A 19,765-nucleotide genomic window follows, 5' to 3' on the forward strand; every position below is an offset into this window, starting at 1 on the left:
GAATTTGTGTGAGCAGCACATTTAACTACTGCTAGCTGTGCAGGGAGCAGGATAGCGTCTAATAGCTCAGCTACTAACACATGATGTTGAATAGGCTTACCAGCCGATGTTAAGAAACCGCACATTTTCCACAAGACACCAAAATCATGGCACACACCAAATGCATACCTGGAGTCTGTGAAAATGGTTGCAACTCTACCTTCAGCCAAAATACACGCCCTAAGCAGAGCATACAACTCTGCAGCCTGAGCTGACGTGCCATTTGGCAAGGCTCGGCTTTCTAAAACTTCCCAGTCATTCACAACAGCATAGCCTGCTAAGTGTACTGTGTCAGACGGCCTGCTCGCAGACCCGTCTGTGTATAGAATCATATCTGAATTAGGGATAGGAGTTTGCAACATATCAGCTCTGGGGGAGGAAGACATGTCAATCGTTGTGACGCAGTCATGTGTTATTTCAAAATCTGGAATTGGCACCAGTGTAGCTGGGTTTAGGGGGGGGGAACGTTTAAGAGTGATGTGTGGACTTGAAAGAATTACTGCTTCATAACCAGATCACCTTGCTGCCGTCATATGCTGAGTAGCAGAGGTGTTCAGAATATGCAAAACTGCATGTGGGACATGTACTACACAGTCACTGGCCAGTACAATGGGAGAGGATTGTTTTACAACTATCGCAACTGCAGCTACTGCACGCAGGCATGAAGGCATACCAAGTACCACAGGGGAGAGTCGAGATGAGTAGTACGCAACAGGCCGGAAATTAGAGCCATGCTTCTGCACCAAGATGCCCGTTGCAAAGCCCCCTTTCTCATGGACGTGCAGGTAAAACGGCTGATGGTAGTCAGGTAGACCTAGGGCAGGAGCCGATGTGAAGGCTCACTTTAAGTCCTGAAAGGCAGTGTGCATGTCCTCAGACCATTGAACAATGTTAGGGGCAGCCTGCAGAGTGGCAGCACGCAGGACAGAATCCATCGCAGCATACTCAAAAATCCAGTGTCTGCAATAATTTGCCATGCCCAAGAAGGAAAGCATGTCCTTCTTTGTGCGAGGTGGTGGTACTTTGTTCAACAGGCAAATCCTTGCTGGCGAGAGGAGACGGTGTCCATCCCTCAGAATGTGACCCAAATACGTGACCTCAGTCTGGCAGTATTGCAACTTGGCCAGGGATGCTCTGTGTCCACATTCAGAAAGTCTTTTCATGAGCAGAATGGAGTCGATGCGACAGGCGTCTTTATTTGGAGAAGCTAACAACAGGTCATCTGCGTACTGAAGCAAGGTACCTGTCAGGACCAAAGTGTCCAGATCTCTCTTAACAGCTGCTGCATACACCGTAGGTGATTCAACAAACCCCTGTGGGAGGCGCGTGTATGTGATTTGTTTACCTTTAAAAGTAAATGCAAACAGATACAGGCTGTCTGGATGCAGAGGAACAGAGAAAAACGCTGAACACAAATCAATCACTGTGTAGTACTTAGAGTCTGGGGGCAGAGAAGCAAGGATAGAATTAGTGTCAGGCACTATTGGAGCTGTCGGAATGACAATAGCGTTAATAGCTTGCAAATCTTGGACAAAGCGCCACTCATCAGGGCGATTGTGTTTAGGGATCGAGCAAAGATTGGATGACTCCTTCAATCCCCAAAATGGCTCTATGGGGTAAATTGTACTGTCTGATGGCAGGCAATCTGGCGTTGGCTTTAAGTGTTACTCGATGTGGAGGAGCTGAGCTGACAAAGCCAACATGGTTCTTGTGTTTGGCCCATAATGTAGCCGGGACTTCTGAAAAATCTGAGGGGGTGCCATACTCTGTGGGGGGGTTTGGTTGTAAATGAAGGAAGGTGCTTTGGGGAAGAGCAATTGGCTCCGCGAGACGCAGCAGGAAATGCTCCCCTCCAAAGTTAATTACGTTAGGTGTGTGTGTGTGTGTGAGAGAGGGGAAAGTGTGGCTTCCAGCTGGGCCTGGCAGCGGGCTGCCATGGCCCCCACCTCCTTTGGATTACTGCCTGGCGTAACAGCCACTGTGACGTAGGGGAGGGTTTCTTCAACATGAAAGCCCTGCTGTGAGGGTGTTAGCCTGAGGGGTAATGCACACCCCTGTTGGCCAATGAACAAAAATTGCTCACATCTCAACCGATCTGAGCTGTTGCAAAAACCTCTTACTGATCGCGCGTAGTATCTGACGGGTTAAAAGCAGCTGTGCAGCTGTGCAGTGACAATTCAACACAGGTCGCATAAGAGACATGATCCATTAATTGATACATTAGTGCTCTCTGAAATGGGTTCGGACATAGAAATTCCAGCCACACCCATTGTTGTAACAAACTTATTGGTTGCTTCACACACTTTCTCCTTAGTACGCACGGCAGACAATGTGGCTCCGCTGTCAATCAAAATATCTACAGCCGTACCACTAAAATCAACGGGCATAATCGGATCTTCACGCGGGTTATTGGAAAGGCGAATTGTTGCTGCTTGAATGGGGAAATGCTGTGAATCTGATCCTATTTCTTCCTGGCACCCCTATCTTCTATTAAATCCAATTTGCTGACCGTTTTGCTCCTGTTGAGTTTGTCTGTCATACCGTGGGGGCTGCATTAATGCCGGATGTCTGGACTGCTGGGGAAGGGGGGGGGAAGGGCGGGCTGGGAAAAGGGGGGCTGGGTAAGGGGGGGCTGTGTGTGCTGCTGGACCCCCCACCGCTTATCACACTGTCCTGCCCAGTGATCCGTTGCTCCGCAAACATGACATGGTGTAAAACATTTTTGAATTTTTGTTCTGCTGCTGTCTGCTCTTATTTTGATAATCCTGTGATCTTCCCTGATTTTGATACTGCTGTGTCCCTGAAACTGTTGTGTGTTTTCTCCAGTTTGATAAGCCTGTGTATTTTGAGGAACTTGTTGAAGCAGTTGTGCAATTCTGGGGGTAAGAAATATTTGGCTCCTATGCAGAGCCCGCATTGTGGCGATCGTTAGTTTCCAGGTTTTAACTTGCCATTCAGGAGTCGCCATCATGTAGGCTTGAGCTGTCTCTGGGATTAAATTATGTAACAAGGTCTGTATGGCAAACAAATCATTACCCTATATTTTAATGCCCGCATTATTATCCCACACTGTCATGAAACGCTGGATAAATTCTGGGACATTTTCTGTTGGGTTTTGTACACAAGCCGTCACTTGGAAAAAATCTGTGTGAGTCTTAGCGCATGCTCTGATAGCCAATGCAGCGACGTTTTGTATCTACATGTCTCGCGTCTGTGTCGGGGGCCAGTCTCCTGCGGCCGTACACTCAGGAAATTTAAACTTGTCTCTGCACGTGGGCCAATCTGCTTTGTATGTTAAGATTATCAGCTGTTTAACATCATGAACCAAATAGTTATAAACTGAGCAGACATTAGTCAACCATGACAGATACTCATCTGGACTTTTAGTGGGACTGGGAGTGTGGTTAGTGACATCAATGACCTCAGCGGGTGTCCAGGGCTTAAAAACTGGAACCTCTCCTATCAGAATTTTCGGCGCGGTTACAGTTTTAGCAGGATTAATATCCTGAGATGTTTGCAGTCTCGTGATAAAATTAAGCGGGTTATGCTTTGGAAAACTTCCGCCATATGGCGTATCTGGGTAATCGCGTAAGCGGAGTGGCGGAGTGCGAGGAGTGGGGGTGTTAGAGTTTATTGAAGGATAAAAGTGTTTTCATAAACTGTGTTTTCATAATGTATTCTCATTGCTGTGTTACAAGGAGTGTTAATGGAGGAACAAAGAAGAGTGTTTAAAATGGCACACATACACACACACACAGATTCACATGACTGACAGTCACAAGATCCACACTAACAAATAAGGCGTTGGTCAAGACCACATGATTGTCTCATGTTACTGTTTGTTGAAATAAAAAGACTGCACTGAGAGAAGGCGGGTGAGAGTTGGTTCTCCTAGCTGAGAGTTGGTTAAGGAGTGGACATGGCATATGTCACTCGCCGATTCTCCTAGCTGGGAGTTGGTTAAGGAGTTGACATGGCATGTCACTCGCTGACTCTCCTTGCAGCAAGTAAACTTGAAACTCGAGTACTGTTATCTTTGTTCACTGGGTTTTGGTATATTTGAACCGAGCTGGGGTTTACCCTTACAAAGTAATATAGAAATACCTCACATTAATTGGTCCTTCGAGCTGGATTCCAACACATCGTGACGGGAAGGAGGAGGGAAAAGACACGCCGCAAGTCTGTCGACAGCCGGGATCATCAGCCGACCCCGAGAAAGACCCGGGACGCAGAATTCGTGGCCGGGCCGGTGCTTATATGTCCAACCTCCCTCATCCTCGGCACGATTGACGGAATCCAACCGGACCAGTGACCACAGATAACGGGTAAGATAAAAAGTTGATATACATGGTTTCTCCGCCATTTAAGGAGGTTGATAAAACGTTGATAGAGAAAGGCTACTCCGCCGTTAAGGAGGTTGATAAAACGTTGATAGAGAAAGGCTACTCCGCCTAGGAGGAGGATCGACGTGCCTTTGGGTACACTTATGAGTGATTGAGTGAAAGCAGTGTGTAAAAGTGTCACCAAGTGGAATCAGCGCACAGAGTGGAAACCTAACGGTGATAACAAAAACTCTGTGGTCTGTTGAAGTACACGTAGTGGTGAATTAGGAATTATATTCTGACCGGCACGTTGTCCAGTAGGAACACCAAGCTAGAATCATGGGGTCCAATGGGAGTAAGCCTGCCGCTACAGGGGACATGAGATATATGGAAATATATAGTCATGGCAGCACCAGTTATTGTAGCAAATGGTATAAACTGTACGGCTTCCGAGGAAAGTTGGAGAAAACAGCAGTAAGAGAATTAAGTGACAAATTGAGAGCAGCAACAGCTGGAACAACACAAGGCAAGAAAAGAAAGAAGCGTAGTTCTGGCTAGCGGGTACTATTTCACAGTTTTGCTGGCCCCATAAAATCGAGGTTCTTAGCGGGCCAACAACCAGGCTGAGTCGGGCTGAGTATGCTAAACTAGAGAGAGAATCGCTGGCAAGGGGGCTACAACTACAACAAAATGAACATATTTGACCGTGATTTAATTGTAATACACGTTTCTAAATGATGCCGAAGTAACAACATACTGATACCGGTTAGTAAAAACCATGAATTAATGCTTTGACAAGTCTGCAGACAGACGGCAGGCGAAAAACCCTTTTAAAATGCGTGTTTTCTAAATGAGCTTGCCTAAGCTAATGCAGGGTTGCCAACTTTGGGCACCTGGCTGGAGTGAGATTTTGATATCATGGGTTTAATTACACATATGCGCACTAAATGACTGCTATCGTGTCAGCAGCAGGACCTTAGCATATAGGATATATATACAAATACACAATATTGGACACAGACTATAAAGGGCACAAAGTTTCATTCACTAATGAAAGTCAAACACATGTTTGTTTCCACTGTTTTATTGTGTGCCTGTCGCGATAAGCAATTAATTGACTTATCGTAGCCTACAATAAATAAAAATGAACTTGATAAATTGCCATTTACATGAGGATGTGACTAGCAGTTTGAAAGGATGTACTTGCATTATTATTATATATTAACATTATGTCAGTGGTCTAAAATGGTCATACAACGGTGCCGACAATATTATCGTTTATCGCAATAATTTCCGGGAAAATGTATCCAACAAAATTAATTATCGTGAGAGGCATGAAACACACACACAAACAAATCTACAGACTCACTCCAAACTGCCAAATATATTAATTAACACACTCTCACTCTCATATACTCTTTGACTCTATTTTGGCCTAGTAGAACAATAAGCAGCAGACTTTTACTTGTTTATAATTTCTACTGGATCTTAGATCTGTGCATGCGCAACACACCTGATTGACCAACCGGCTCCCACTGCTCTGCTGTCTGTTAACGTTGTTAAGAGTGGTGGGGGCGGGGAGGGAGCGGATCGACAGCTTGAGCAGCTGTCAACTCAAAATTGTAAATAACCAACCAAAAACGATCGCCGTTCATCTTGTTTTTGGCGTGAGAATAGTTTGGGCAGCGTCAGAGCGTGAGATTGAGCTAGATTCAAGCTAGAATCATGGGGTCCAATGGGAGTAAGCCTGCCGCTACAGGGGACATGAGATATATGGAAATATATAGTCATGGCAGCACCAGTTATTGTAGCAAATGGTATAAACTGTACGGCTTCCGAGGAAAGTTGGAGAAAACAGCAGTAAGAGAATTAAGCGACAAATTGAGAGCAGCAACAGCTGGAACAACACAAGGCAAGAAAAGAAAGAAGTTAGAAGCTCAACTGCGAGTTGCAGCTTTATGGGCTGAACAAGCCCATAAAAGGACAGGTGAAGCAGAAGAAGGTATGATAGCAGCGGCTGTTTCAGTGAAAGCAGACGAGGAGACAGGGCGTTCAGGGTCAGTTGACGCTGTACGCCGCGAGAAAGAGAGAGCGATAGTGGAAGAACACAAAGCGCAGGAACAAAGAATAAAAAGAAAGCAAGAGAAAGAGAGAAAAGACAGGGAAAGAGAGACACAAAAACGCATCGACATAGAAATGGCAGATGCATTAAGCCCACTGCACACCAGAAAAAATAAGGGGGAAACCAAGTTATATCCTGTTGAAGAATTAAGAGAAGCAGAACAATCCTTCGATGGAACAGCATATCAGGGTGATGCTTATCCATTAGTACATGCAGCAACCCAGATCAAAGAAAAAAGACATAAGAAAGCGTCAGCATCAGCTTTCTTCATAGGAGAAGATGGGGAAGAAAATCAGATTTTCTTTGTGGGACCAGGACAGGGGAGAGGCGGGTTTAACAGAGGACGAGGGAATGATAGAGGAACAGGCAGAGGCAGAGGAGGAGGCAGAAACACAGAAGGCAAATTTCTCTGCTACAGGTGCGGAAAGGAGGGGCACATGGCGAGAGACTGTGAGGAACAGAGACCACAGAACAAAGAAGGGGGACAAAAGGGACAGTACAAAGACGAAAGACATGGCCCCCCCCCTTCACATAACCTACATAGTTATGACAACTGACTAGACGTAGAAAAGGAAGAAGAGGACGTCCACACACATCACATTGACCTTTCTGAAGTATTCAGAATAAACAACAAGATAGTACTCCCTGTTAGTCTCTATTAAACAGCAGCTCATTTGAGTCATGGGCCGTGCCATGTCTCAACAGGAGGGGATGGTGACAATAATAAATGAACACTTCCATACATACAACTATATTACATTTTCTAAAAACTTTTGTAGAGCCTGTGTAGTATGTTGCAGACAATGCTCAAGGCAATGAGCGACCACAGAGAGGAAAGTAGAAATATGCATGAGAATCACACCCACGGCAAAAGGGTTGTCTCCCTTTGAGATCATAACAGGAAGGCAATTCAGACTACCAATCACAGACGAGGTGAGGGAGGAGGATGATGCTGAGGCAGAGACTACATTAGCCGAATGGATGAGCAGACTCTTGTAGAGTTATATTTGTATTTATTCATGTTAGCAAACTATGGATAAGCTTAAAATGGGAATAATTTGGGTAAAACTGTGAGCTGCATTTGGGGCCTGTTGACATGTGTTTTTGAGGACAAAGGAAGATGGGGGAAGGTGAGAGCATGTCCTGATTTGCATTCAACTTAGAACGAGCTACAGTGGTTGTAATATTAAGAGAGGTCCCTTGGGTTTCTCTGGTGGTTATCAACAGTAGCAGTTAAGTGAATACTGTTCAAACAATACCTGTGTTTGTGTTTTATATTGATTTCTCTGTTTTATCCTTTCATAAATGTAAGGACTACAAATGGCTATAAACATTCTGGGCTGGTTGGAGTAAACAGGGTTTTATTGCTCTGTGGGGGAGGTGTAGGTATGCAGGCCTTGAGACCTTTTGTTGGAAAGTGAGCCTGTTTGGTTTCCTGCTGGCCAGCGTTGCGTCTCCCAATGAGATGACCTGAAAAGATGACCAGCTGACCTAACACCAAACCCCTCCTTCTTACTCTGGTATATATCCGGTGGATCCCTGGCGTTCGGCCTCTTCTTCACATGCTGCCCTCGGGTGAAAGTAGCTCTGCAGTATGCGAACGAGTGCAGGAGTAAGCCGGCATTACTCCTTAAGCATTACAATATAACTGTAATATATCATGTTGTATTGTAATGATTGTATTGCATTGTCATATTGCCATTAAAGTAGATTATTGTTAACGGTTACTTTGTAGATATGGATTCCTTCCTGTATTATAACCAGCTTCATAGGAACGCGCAGAGATTTGAAAAGCGGATCAGATATCCCTCCAAATCTCTAACAAAATGGTGACCCGACGTCTAGATATAACGAAGCTGAGGAAGAATTCAGACGCTTTCAAACATCTCAGACAATCAGCAGGACTCTGCAACTTTGCAAATAAGGTAAGCAGACGATGAAAGTCGCCTGTCTGTAATTGGATACGCTAAAACTTTAGGATTGTCTGTAGGCGTTTCACAGTGTTTTTATAGTTTAAATGGAATATACAACGCATATTTTACTATGTTAGGAAAGTTATATACAAAACGTAAACGTTGATCGACAGGTAGACGAAAGTCCTGCGTGACGTAAAATAGAGCAGTTTGGCGTGGATCTGCAGGTAGATTATTCCTGAGTGGCGTGGAGATGGTGCAGTTTGTGTGAATGCGAGGTTTGATTCCTGCACGACAAAACCTGGAAACTCGATATATCAGATCGAGTCGCCGTTTAAAACTGGGGTTTAAATAACAGATCAATGCTAAAAGCTTAAAGCCAGAGGTCTGTTATATATTAAACCAAGGGAGAGCGTTTCCCTTTGTCTGGAAACTTCTGCTGCTGCCATCTAGTGGCTGAAAGGGGGTATCACACCCTTGAAACTTCTGCTGCTGCCATCTAGTGGCTGAAAGGGGGTATCACACCCTTGAAACTTCTGCTGCTGCCATCTAGTGGCTGAAAGGGGGTATCACACCATTGAAACTTCTGCTGCTGCCATCTAGTGGCTGAAAGGGGGTATCACACCCTTGAAACTTCTGCTGCTGCCATCTAGTGGCTGAAAGGGGGTATCACACCCTTGAAACTTCTGCTGCTGCCATCTAGTGGCTGAAAGGGGGTATCACACCCTTGAAACTTCTGCGAGCTAAAACTGGTACAAAACAATAAGAGATTGAACATTTTTTACAACGACAGCACCAGGAGATGAGTAAACTCAAGAATCGGTAGAGTGTAAATACATTGTGCAAAACACATTTTACACTCGAACTGTTTGCACATCATAGACAAGGAATTTAGACAATATAAATAAATGTTCAGAAAGAAGACATAGGCCTACACTTGATTCAAATTTCATTACTGTGATCCGATTGGTGTGCTCTGCAGGTTTACTATTGTTCGAAGTAACAGTGGGATTTAAAATGAGAGAAGATATGGAGATGTTCTTTCATAGTGTGTGGAATATGTAATGCTGGAAACATGTAAGTATTTCAGAGTTGTGTTGGGTAAATATGTAACAATGGATGAAACAATTTTTGGAGTGAGTTTTTGTAATATCATAAGTAGACATTAATTATGTTGTTTACATGGCATTTAACAACTAAGACAGATAGTATGATTAGAAAGACACAGAGTGGAAAGGGTTGGATTTATTTAACATCAGTGTGCTAGACTTCTTATAGGTAATGTGTACCGAGACCTGGACTCCCCCTCTGAGTTAGAAAGGCTTTGATCCCGACCCTCCAAGCAGACAACGAGACCTAACCCAACAGGAGACTCCTCCTTCTCCATCGTACAGACAGAGAACCAGAGCTGAACCAACAACAACAACAAGACTACATCAAGACTGCAGCCAGAACTATCTCCACCTGTGGCATCCAGAACCAAACCAGCATGTTGACAAAGAGGCAAACTCTCATCGGTCCCTCAAACAGGACATGAAGTTCCAAACTGCGCCGCGAGATTTGGCACAATAGACATGAGAGCAGAATCCGCCCTCCATAAAAACAGCAGAGAGACTGTAAAGGAGGAGTGCAACAACAGTGGCATGATGGGGCTGCAGATGTGACTGGGCCAATGGCTGCCTACAAAAGTTACAGTGGATGGATTCAACAGCTGATGGACTGAAGAGAAGACAGAATCAGAGGAGTTGGCATGGTCGATTAGAAGTGAGGAGGCCGGGGTCACGGCTTGAGAAAACCAGGGGAGGAGAAAAGGAGAACGGGAATGAGTGAGTTACACATAAACACACTTATTCACGAAACGCACATTTAAATAACTTGAATTAACTTCATAAATACGTAAAGACAGAAGGATTTATTAATCATTTGGTAAATTAAAAATAGCAGTAAAGAGGAAAATATCAAAGTAAAATGATAATCATCCTAAAACACACTGACAGAGTATAACCATATTCTTCAATATTTTCATCAGGTTAACAATTCATTCTTTAAGACATTTTTATTCACGTGTGAATAAAGTAGTGATCTCATTGGTTACAATATTGATCACCATTAAAAGGATAGTTTTAGGAACCACTCTATAGGACAAATCTTTGTTTGTATTAATGGCTAGTGCCAAGCCACATATTAAATTCCAATCTAAAGTGTTGATTTCACCATTGTGGCATAGTTATTACCAGACTTCGGTTTTAAATCCTTGATAAAGGAGGGAGTAATTGTTGCATGTTCGGACACCCAAGGTTCCACACACTGCTAAAAGAGTTTAACATTGTTTTTTAAGTAGACCAGAATTATAATGAGCTATGAAATGCAGAGCGACACAGATCCTAGTAATGTTTTGACTCAAGATAATAGTTATGTACACAAGTTTCTGAAATAGATCATTAGACATTTTAATACTAATTAGGTGTAATTGGATTGCAGTAGTAGTGGTACTCGAAGGAAGTGAGTTTTGTACCAAGTTTCAGGAAAAGTGGGAGGCGGAAGTCCCAATGAAAAGTGAGAATCATCTTGAAAATTATAGTTGAAATCGTGACATATTTTTGTAGACAAAGGATACTGGCCTATGCTGAAATGTCAAAGTCTCTGCAGAGCACGACACATGGCCAAAAAAGACGGAGACCAACTGACCTTTGACCCTGACCGACAGTGTAACTTGACAAGGCACTGTGGATGACTGACTCTGGGGTGAACCTGACCAAACTTGACTTTACAACCAGACAGTGTGAGTGTGAATGAATGCCGGCATGTGATCAGTGTAACTGCATGATTCTAAAACAATAACTAACCAAGCATGTTTTTGGACTAACATATTATTTTGGAGCTCCAAGGGAAACGAGAGGTTTCCTAAAAATTCCACAAAAAGGGGAAACCGCACATGTGATATTTTACTCTCACATGAGTTGGTGGTTTGCAAATGTAAAACTAAAATCTGAAGATTCTGTTTCTTTTAGGCCTGAAGGACGGAGAGGAACACTTCTTTTCACTGAAGTGTTCGCTGTGGAAATAATGATAATGATGTCAAATTTAAAATAATGTTCGTTATGTCCCTAACCAATTACCTGACAGTTTTTGTTCCCCTCCCATTACAGGGTTTTGTTACACATTATTTCATGTGTAAAAGGGGGGAGTGAGTATAATGTATAAATCTCAACATGGCTGTAAAATTCACAATTTAAATTTTTCTTTTAAGGATTGACAGAAACCTTCCGCCCCAACCCAGATGTTCAAACTGAGCATTGAATGTAATTAACCTGCTCCATATCTGGGGATAAGATACTGTTTGATGAATGTTGAGATGTTTCTAAATATTGATTTGAATTATAACAGGTAACACAGAAGCAGTGGCCAAGGGGCTACTGTGAAACCGAAGAAGTTGACCTGTGATAATAAAACCATTTTGTAATATTTTAACAGACATTAGAGTAACTGAGGTTTGAAATGTAGAAAGAACATATTACAGTTAAAGCTAAAACATAGTAGTGTATTGAGACAGAATTTAATTTAGACAACATCATGTAACTAGCCCGGTAAAGGAGTAAAAGCCATAGACTTTATTGTTTAGGTCATTATGGGGATATACATTTCATCTAAATTTATAATAGAAAGACATTTGATGACAGTTTGTTGGAATTCTGTATTCATTTTTTCAGCGTGATAATATCTAAGCAGTGACAGGTAGAAGCAGTATCACCAGGAAATCATTCACTTTGTTAGCATCGTGATTTTGGTTGTTTTTGAATCCATAACATTAGTGTGTTTCTTTACCAGAAACATTAGCAGTTCATATTATATTTGGATTTTAAATAGGATTTCATTTAAAAATAAACACGGATGCTTGTCAGAAATTCAGAGCTATTGAAATATGTTATTTAGTTTACCTAAAGATGTTGAGGTTCTTATTTAGTTGGCACAATCCAAGTATTAAGATTCTGAAGCTGCACTGGCAGATAGGAGGTCTACAATTAATTTGGAAAACCTGTTCACAGACGGCTGTTGTTTCAAGACACCCCACCAAGAGGCTCCAAGTGGGTCAAAACAGCTGAGCGTAGGCTTGAGGGAGTTGTATCAGATTTCTCCACACAGGTCGCTGGCGCCAAAAGGGGGACCCGAGAAGCACGAGGCCGACAGCAGAGTTCGTCTGGCTGAAAGTCATCAGGACAAAGTGGCTCAACCCCAGGCTGTCCGACCCCGACCGAGTGACCCAGCGGACCTCTTATGCCGTCTGCCTGGGAGAAAAGGGGGACAGCTCGTACCACGGGAGCCAGTGTGCGGCGGGGAAACCACCTACTAGGACCAGGGGACAACATCAGGACGGACGTGGCCCTGGCAGACGTGGACTACTCGGAAGCAGCAGACTGGAGGAGCAGGACCCTGGAGACATCCTTACAGCAGACGACCCGGGAGGCATCATCAGCGGGCCGGAGAAGGAGGATCGGGGAGACATCTCTACAGCATCGACCCGGAAGCCGCCATCAGCGGGCCGGAGGACGAGGAGGAGGAAGACATCTCTCTAGCAGGCAGCCCAGAAGCTGCGGTCAGCGGATTGGGGGGACAAAGACACGGCAAGCCAGGACGGCACAGGGGACTTTTCGAGGCAGCAGAGGAGTCTACTCCGCTCTGATCAGTTCTACCGTGAAGGGAAAGCTGCATCTCCCCCTCCCTATTAGCTGTCCTTGTGGGCTATTCCTCCGGGGGGGGGGGGGGGGGGGGGCTGATGATTCTAGCACTCAGCTACCCCCTCATGGTTCCTTCACTGCCATGGAAAGTGGTGTTCTGTCTCCATGAAGGTTTCAAGTACTCTAAATACCAGCTTCGGATGGATTTATGGACACAGTAGAAAAGAATGACAGTGGGTATATTTCAAAATGCCTTGTCTAAGTTTATCTCTGGAGAAGGAGATAAAAAGGGGGATTTGTAGAGTTATATTTGTATTTATTCATGTTAGCAAACTATGGATAAGCTTAAAATGGGAATAATTTGGGTAAAACTGTGAGCTGCATTTGGGGCCTGTTGACATGTGTTTTGAGGACAAAGGAAGATGGGGGAAGGTGAGAGCATGTCCTGATTTGCATTCAACTTAGAACGAGCTACAGTGGTTGTGATATTAAGAGAGGTCCCTTGGGTTTCTCTGGTGGTTATCAACAGTAGCAGTTAAGTGAATACTGTTCAAACAATACCTGTGTTTGTGTTTTATATTGATTTCTCTGTTTTATCCTTTCATAAATGTAAGGACTACAAATGGCTATAAACATTCTGGGCTGGTTGGAGTAAACAGGGTTTTATTGCTCTGTGGGGGAGGTGTAGGTATGCAGGCCTTGAGACCTTTTGTTGGAAAGTGAGCCTGTTTGGTTTCCTGCTGGCCAGCGTTGCGTCTCCCAATGAGATGACCTGAAAAGATGACCAGCTGACCTAACACCAAACCCCTCCTTCTTACTCTGGTATATATCCGGTGGATCCCTGGCGTTCGGCCTCTTCTTCACATGCTGCCCTCGGGTGAAAGTAGCTCTGCAGTATGCGAACGAGTGCAGGAGTAAGCCGGCATTACTCCTTAAGCATTACAATATAACTGTAATATATCATGTTGTATTGTAATGATTGTATTGCATTGTCATATTGCCATTAAAGTAGATTATTGTTAACGGTTACTTTGTAGATATGGATTCCTTCCTGTATTATAACCAGCTTCATAGGAACGCGCGGAGATTTGAAAAGCGGATCAGATATCCCTCCAAATCTCTAACACTCTTCAGAAGCAATGAGATAGCTCGAACAAATAACCTGCCAGACATTTCTACTCCCTTACAGGATACTCGAGTGCAGACTGGTGACCAGGTCCTCGTGAAGGTGATTAAGAGGAAGCATTGGCACTGTCCACGGTGGGACGGTCCCTACACGGTACTGCTGACAACACCGACTGCACTAAAAATCGCCGAAAGAACTACGTGGATACATCAGAGCCACTGCAAAAAGATAATACCTCTCCAACTTAACGACGGATAAGTGGTGGAAGTCCGGCTACAAAGGGCGGCGTTTCATTAGGAAAACAACAGAACCACTATCACAACTAGACTATGTTGGGAGAGGTGTTGTGTGTAGTGACCCTGCTGGGTCTGACGCTAATGACTATAAAGACACTGTAACCAGCTAGTAATTATGAAAAACAGGAGGGAGTGTTAGAGTTTATTGAAGGATAAAAGTGTTTTCATAAACTGTGTTTTCATAATGTATTCTCATTGCTGTGTTACAAGGAGTGTTAATGGAGGAACAAAGAAGAGTCTGTTTAAAATGGCACACATACACACACACACAGATTCACATGACTGACAGTCACAAGATCCACACTAACAAATAAGGCGTTGGTCAAGACCACATGATTGTCTCATGTTACTGTTTGTTGAAATAAAAAGACTGCACTGAGAGAAGGCGGGTGAGAGTTGGTTCTCCTAGCTGAGAGTTGGTTAAGGAGTGGACATGGCATATGTCACTCGCCGATTCTCCTAGCTGGGAGTTGGTTAAGGAGTTGACATGGCATGTCACTCGCTGACTCTCCTTGCAGCAAGTAAACTTGAAACTCGAGTATCTGTTATCTCTGTTCACTGGATTCTGGTATTATTGAACCGAGCTGGGGTTTACTCTTACAAAGTAATAGAAATACCCCACAGGGGTCTGTAACGGACTGCCGTCTGAAGAATTCCCTTCCCCCGCTGCTGCACTCTGCTCCTCTTGTCCCGAATCTAATTCTCTATATTGTCCTGTCTGATATCTCAACCCATTTTTATTCATGATAGCTGCAGCTGTCATTAACAGATCATCATCGGAGTTTCTCGCAACGGGATTTGAGAGTTCTGTCGTGGGAATTATTTTTGTACAGAGAGATACAGCCTGCTTTCCTTCCAGCAGCCCCGCGTCTGTCATTACATTACATTGCATTTAGCTGACGCTTTTGTCCAAAGCGACTTACAATAAGTACATTCGACCAGGAAGACACAACCTTGAAGAAAACAGAATCATATAAGTATATCAGGTTTCATAGAGCCAAACATTTCAAGTGCTACTCAACTGGCTTTAGGTAATCCAGTCCTTTATTGGTATAAAAGTGCTTCGTTAATCGTTCTAACGCTCGCTGTCAAAATGCAAATGAGCTGAGACGGGCTTGGAGCTTTTCCTTGTCGTTTAATCCAATCAAACATGACTGACTTTGCAATGTCTGGAGCATTTTCACCGTGTCTTTCCCTGATTCTGGACATGTTTTCTGATCTAACATCAAAAGCAGCCTCTAGGCTAAGCAAATGACAATTCTTCGCACATTGAGAAACCTTATCAATAAGCGCTTTGAGCTCAATGGAGCCTCGCTCGCTGCCAACAGATTTTGCATTCTTCCGCTCATCATAACCTCTTTTCTCTGCAATTGCCATCCAAGCCTTCACACATTCTGTCATGTATTTTTTGTCCCATGAGCAATTTGAATTATTTTCACCAGTTTAAATGCTTGCCACAACACGGCCATGTCAAAACTACCTGTAAGAGGCCAGTCAAATTGAATCAATCCTTTCTGATTAATCTGTTGTGAGTGTTCGCAAAGTAACGATGTAAACGGCATAACTTTAGACCAATCCAAGGTTCTTCCGACAATTCCAGACGGCATATTTGGAGAAAACAAGTGCGTGTAATGGCTTTCTGCAATTGGATTTTTAGAAAGTGTCTTTGTACGTGAAATCGTTTTCCTCTTACCAACTGAATCGTTTGTGTAGGCAGTATTACCCATGTTTAACGGTTAGTACAATAAAACAAACACTGCAATTAGACAAACAAACATGTACTCGCAACAAAATCAGCGCCCTGGCCAAAAGTCATCCAGTTTAATTTAATCCGAATTACGGAAACCTCAACGGGAGCACTGAAATATCTGTTTAATATGGGCTCTTCTCAGCCATATTTACTAGTAATCTGTTGAAGAGCAATAAACTACTTTATTCTCAATCAAAACCACTATGCAAATTTAGTGGTAAACCGTTCTACCGACCGAGAGCAGAGATTTTTTTTTTTCAGTACTCTTTTTTTTTTTCAAACAACAGCCAAATTCAATAATCCGTTAGTTTATGAAACACAGCGTGATGTAATATTCTGGTATCACCTTCCCATCAATACATTTTATGTAGTTCTAAAACTTATATTGGTGTGATTAGTAAAATACCACCCTGTGCTTCCCTCGTGTGCCGTTCACCACAGGGGGGAGGGGAATTCGCCCTCCCTCGTGCAGGCTGAGTAGAAACCCGAGGCGGATTGATATGACTATAGTTAAACCGTTGAAATCTCCAGAATTAGGCGATTCGTTTCAATTACAAATCCTCACATTGCTTTTGAACAGAAGTTCCACCTTACTGATGCTCTCCTTAAGGTCTCTCCGAATATTTGCCGTGTGTAATTGTCTAGTAATTTAATTCCAGGAACCACACACAGAGGAAATCGGTAAAAGTCGATATTTCGAGGTTATTTATTAGCCCCAAATATTCTTATTGTTTTCTACATGAGCTGTGCTTGCTTCTGTGGGCACTTGCCCCAGCAGCAATCACAGGAAAAATCGGCCAGGATAGAATCCCCATGTGACACCGATTTTCCAGGTTATAATTATGCCTTCAAATGTAAAGAGAGACCAAAACAAATTGCATCCGCCCAGTTTCACAGGTAATTTTGATACCGTCAATCACAGAGTTGGTAAGGCAATATCCAAATATAGATTTGAAATCACACTTACCAGCCCTGACGATTTCTTGGTAGTTGTCCGTGACGCCAATGTGTGAAGGAAACTTCTGATGTTGCAATGTTGAGGTGGAATGAAGGAGACTGGATCGTCGTTAGCCAAAGCACTGAGAGTTTATTTACAAGTACATTTAATACAGCCGGGGAGATTTCTTAGTTTCACACATCCCTGTGGTCTACCAAGTCATCTCTGACACAAAGAAACCACAGCACGCATCAACATGAGAAGAGGCCATCAGAAACCCGTGTTTTACCTAATCAATAGCAGATGTGAGACAATAATCTGTTTGTCTCGCAAACTGCATGCAGGCAGGGACCCTTCCCCCACAGGAAAGGGGAGAAGCTTTTGACCTGTGACCTCAACTTACAGAGAGGAGCTTTGACTTTAATACAAAGAATGTTTGCAATATCACAGATTCTAAGAAAAGATAAGAAACTCTATAATCAAGATCAGATTAAAATATTCTCTTACAGATTAAAATATTCTCCTACATCATCAACAAGTTGTATTCCCCCTACGTTTTATCCGAAAACGTTAACTGATATTTAACCTAGGGCATTGTTACCTATTATTGCCATTGCAAAATCAGATGTAACTTGTAATTTAAGGAATAAGAAGAGGAGTGTTAGTGTTGTTTCAATTCATTACAACAATGGGTTTATAAACAGGGGTGCACATAATTTGTTTGCCCTGGTTCTCAAAGGAGCACCTGGAGATGTTGCTTGGTGCTCATCCTTAAAATGAAATAAACCGTAACTTTTGAGGGGGTCTTAACTTTATTTGCCAGACACACGGCACTAAACACACATGCAGAGGTGAACACAGAACACACATGCAGAGGTGAACACAAGACAACATTAGCACGACCAGTAATCCTACAAGCTGTCATCACTACCCTCCTGACTGTTCTCCTCACTGTCTTCCTCTCTGTCAGACATGGTAGCTGATGATGTAGGCCTACTTCTTTCTCTCTGGTTGAGTCTGTGATTAGCTGCTTGCATCTACAAGTCAACAGCTGGGTTTGGGTCGAAAGTCTCTGTTGTCATCTTAGACAAGTGGATGTAATCAAATAAGTATGTGAACATAACCAATAACCTACCATAGCCAATAACAAATTAATGTAACTTATTTTATTTATGTTGTTCATTCATATTTCAGTTTTAAAGGATATTTTTTGGTTACTGTCCTATAGTATACATTGGAATGATTTCAAACCTGTTTATCCCAATAATTATAAAGGAGTGCCTTGGAAATATGTGTTTACATAAATTGTGACAAAACCGTTTGAACTGAGACTAAAGTTAACTATCTAAACACTCAGAGTCCTTTACCTCACTGAGCTGTAGTATCAGCCTCTCAGTCTGACTGGAGAGGACTCTCCCTCCACATTATTTTAGAAACATCTTCTTCTTATATCCGTTAAAGCAGCTAGCACCAGATTCTAATAACAACAGCGCCGGTACCGGTGCACCCTCCCTCTCTCCCTCGCTCACTCGCATTTTGGCTGTGAGCTGCGGGCGCCAGATAAGCCAACATCCCCCATGTTCATCACTTACAGCGCCCATCGTACAGGGCAAATGAAACGTGTAACCGGGGTGAAAAGGGTGTTACATTTACTTAATTATGAATGTTGTTATATCAAGGCCGAAAATTAGGATGAGCACCAACGGTCAAAAATGTTTTTTTCCCTCCCAGAGCTGTCCGCGCAGCGCCTCCCCAGATCTGGTGCCCTAGGCAAACATCTATTACGCCAGTGCTACGGGCCGGTGTTATGCCGTAGGTTGAAGCCCTGTTCGCGGGGACGCGCAAAGGTGACGTCATCGCCTGTATTGAGCGTTCGCCATTTTTTCACCCTTTTCAAAGCTTTTTTCTCTCTTTTGAATGATATATCAGATTAAACAGCAAATGGCTGAATAAATAATGTGCATATAATTGCGAGGAGGCTCGTTTTAAGGACACGTTTTTCAGATCTGTGACAATCTTCGTATTGGAATAAACTTCCGTTTTTGAGTGTATAGTCCCACTCTGTTATATTCCTCCTTCCTACAGAACAGACAATGACGGGATAATATGTGATTTGTCAGTATAGTCCTATTTCTTAAAACCTTCTCTGTTGTTTAAGTGTCTCATAACCACGAATAGTAAGCAATGATATAACAGTAATTATATCACATGATCATGTCAGACACTGTTATTTTCAATCAAGCCTAAAAGATAATGTGTTCAAACTGGCTTCACTCACTTGAATTGCTCCTTTGAATATCATTTTTATATATCCCTACTCAACACATGTTTGTATTGTAATGCCACTCATATTTTTTTTATAAATTGTATTTTAAGGTGACATTGAATGCTTTGAAAGGTGCCCTAAAATAATGTGTATTATTGGTGTCAATAGGGAAGATCTGCACTGTTCTCATACATAACATGTTCATAGCAGGTATTTCTCCTGCCGGATTTGAAACCCCCCCTATATCTTTCTCCAGGATAGTCACAACTTCACCAAAATCACACTGGTGCTTGCTGTTCCCCTCTAGTGTATGCTCAC

The 19,765-nt window shown here is 43.0% G+C and overlaps 2 protein-coding genes across 2 annotated transcripts in view; one reads left to right on the forward strand and one right to left on the reverse strand.

The window, feature by feature from the left end:
- The window catches only part of LOC117541812 (uncharacterized protein KIAA1755-like), a 51,527-nt gene that overhangs the window by 3,752 nt on the left and 28,010 nt on the right, over nt 1-19,765 (reverse strand). The window lies entirely within an intron of this gene.
- Nucleotides 4,416-7,452, forward strand: LOC117541813. The gene is made up of 2 exons (XM_034209025.1): nt 4,416-4,792; nt 6,179-7,452. The coding sequence occupies exons 1-2, from the start codon at nt 4,701-4,703 to the stop codon at nt 7,038-7,040; spliced, it is 954 nt and encodes a 317-aa protein (XP_034064916.1). The 5' UTR covers nt 4,416-4,700; the 3' UTR covers nt 7,041-7,452.

Source organism: Gymnodraco acuticeps, unplaced genomic scaffold, assembly GCF_902827175.1.
Source record: "Gymnodraco acuticeps unplaced genomic scaffold, fGymAcu1.1, whole genome shotgun sequence".
NCBI classification, from domain to species: domain Eukaryota; kingdom Metazoa; phylum Chordata; class Actinopteri; order Perciformes; family Bathydraconidae; genus Gymnodraco; species Gymnodraco acuticeps.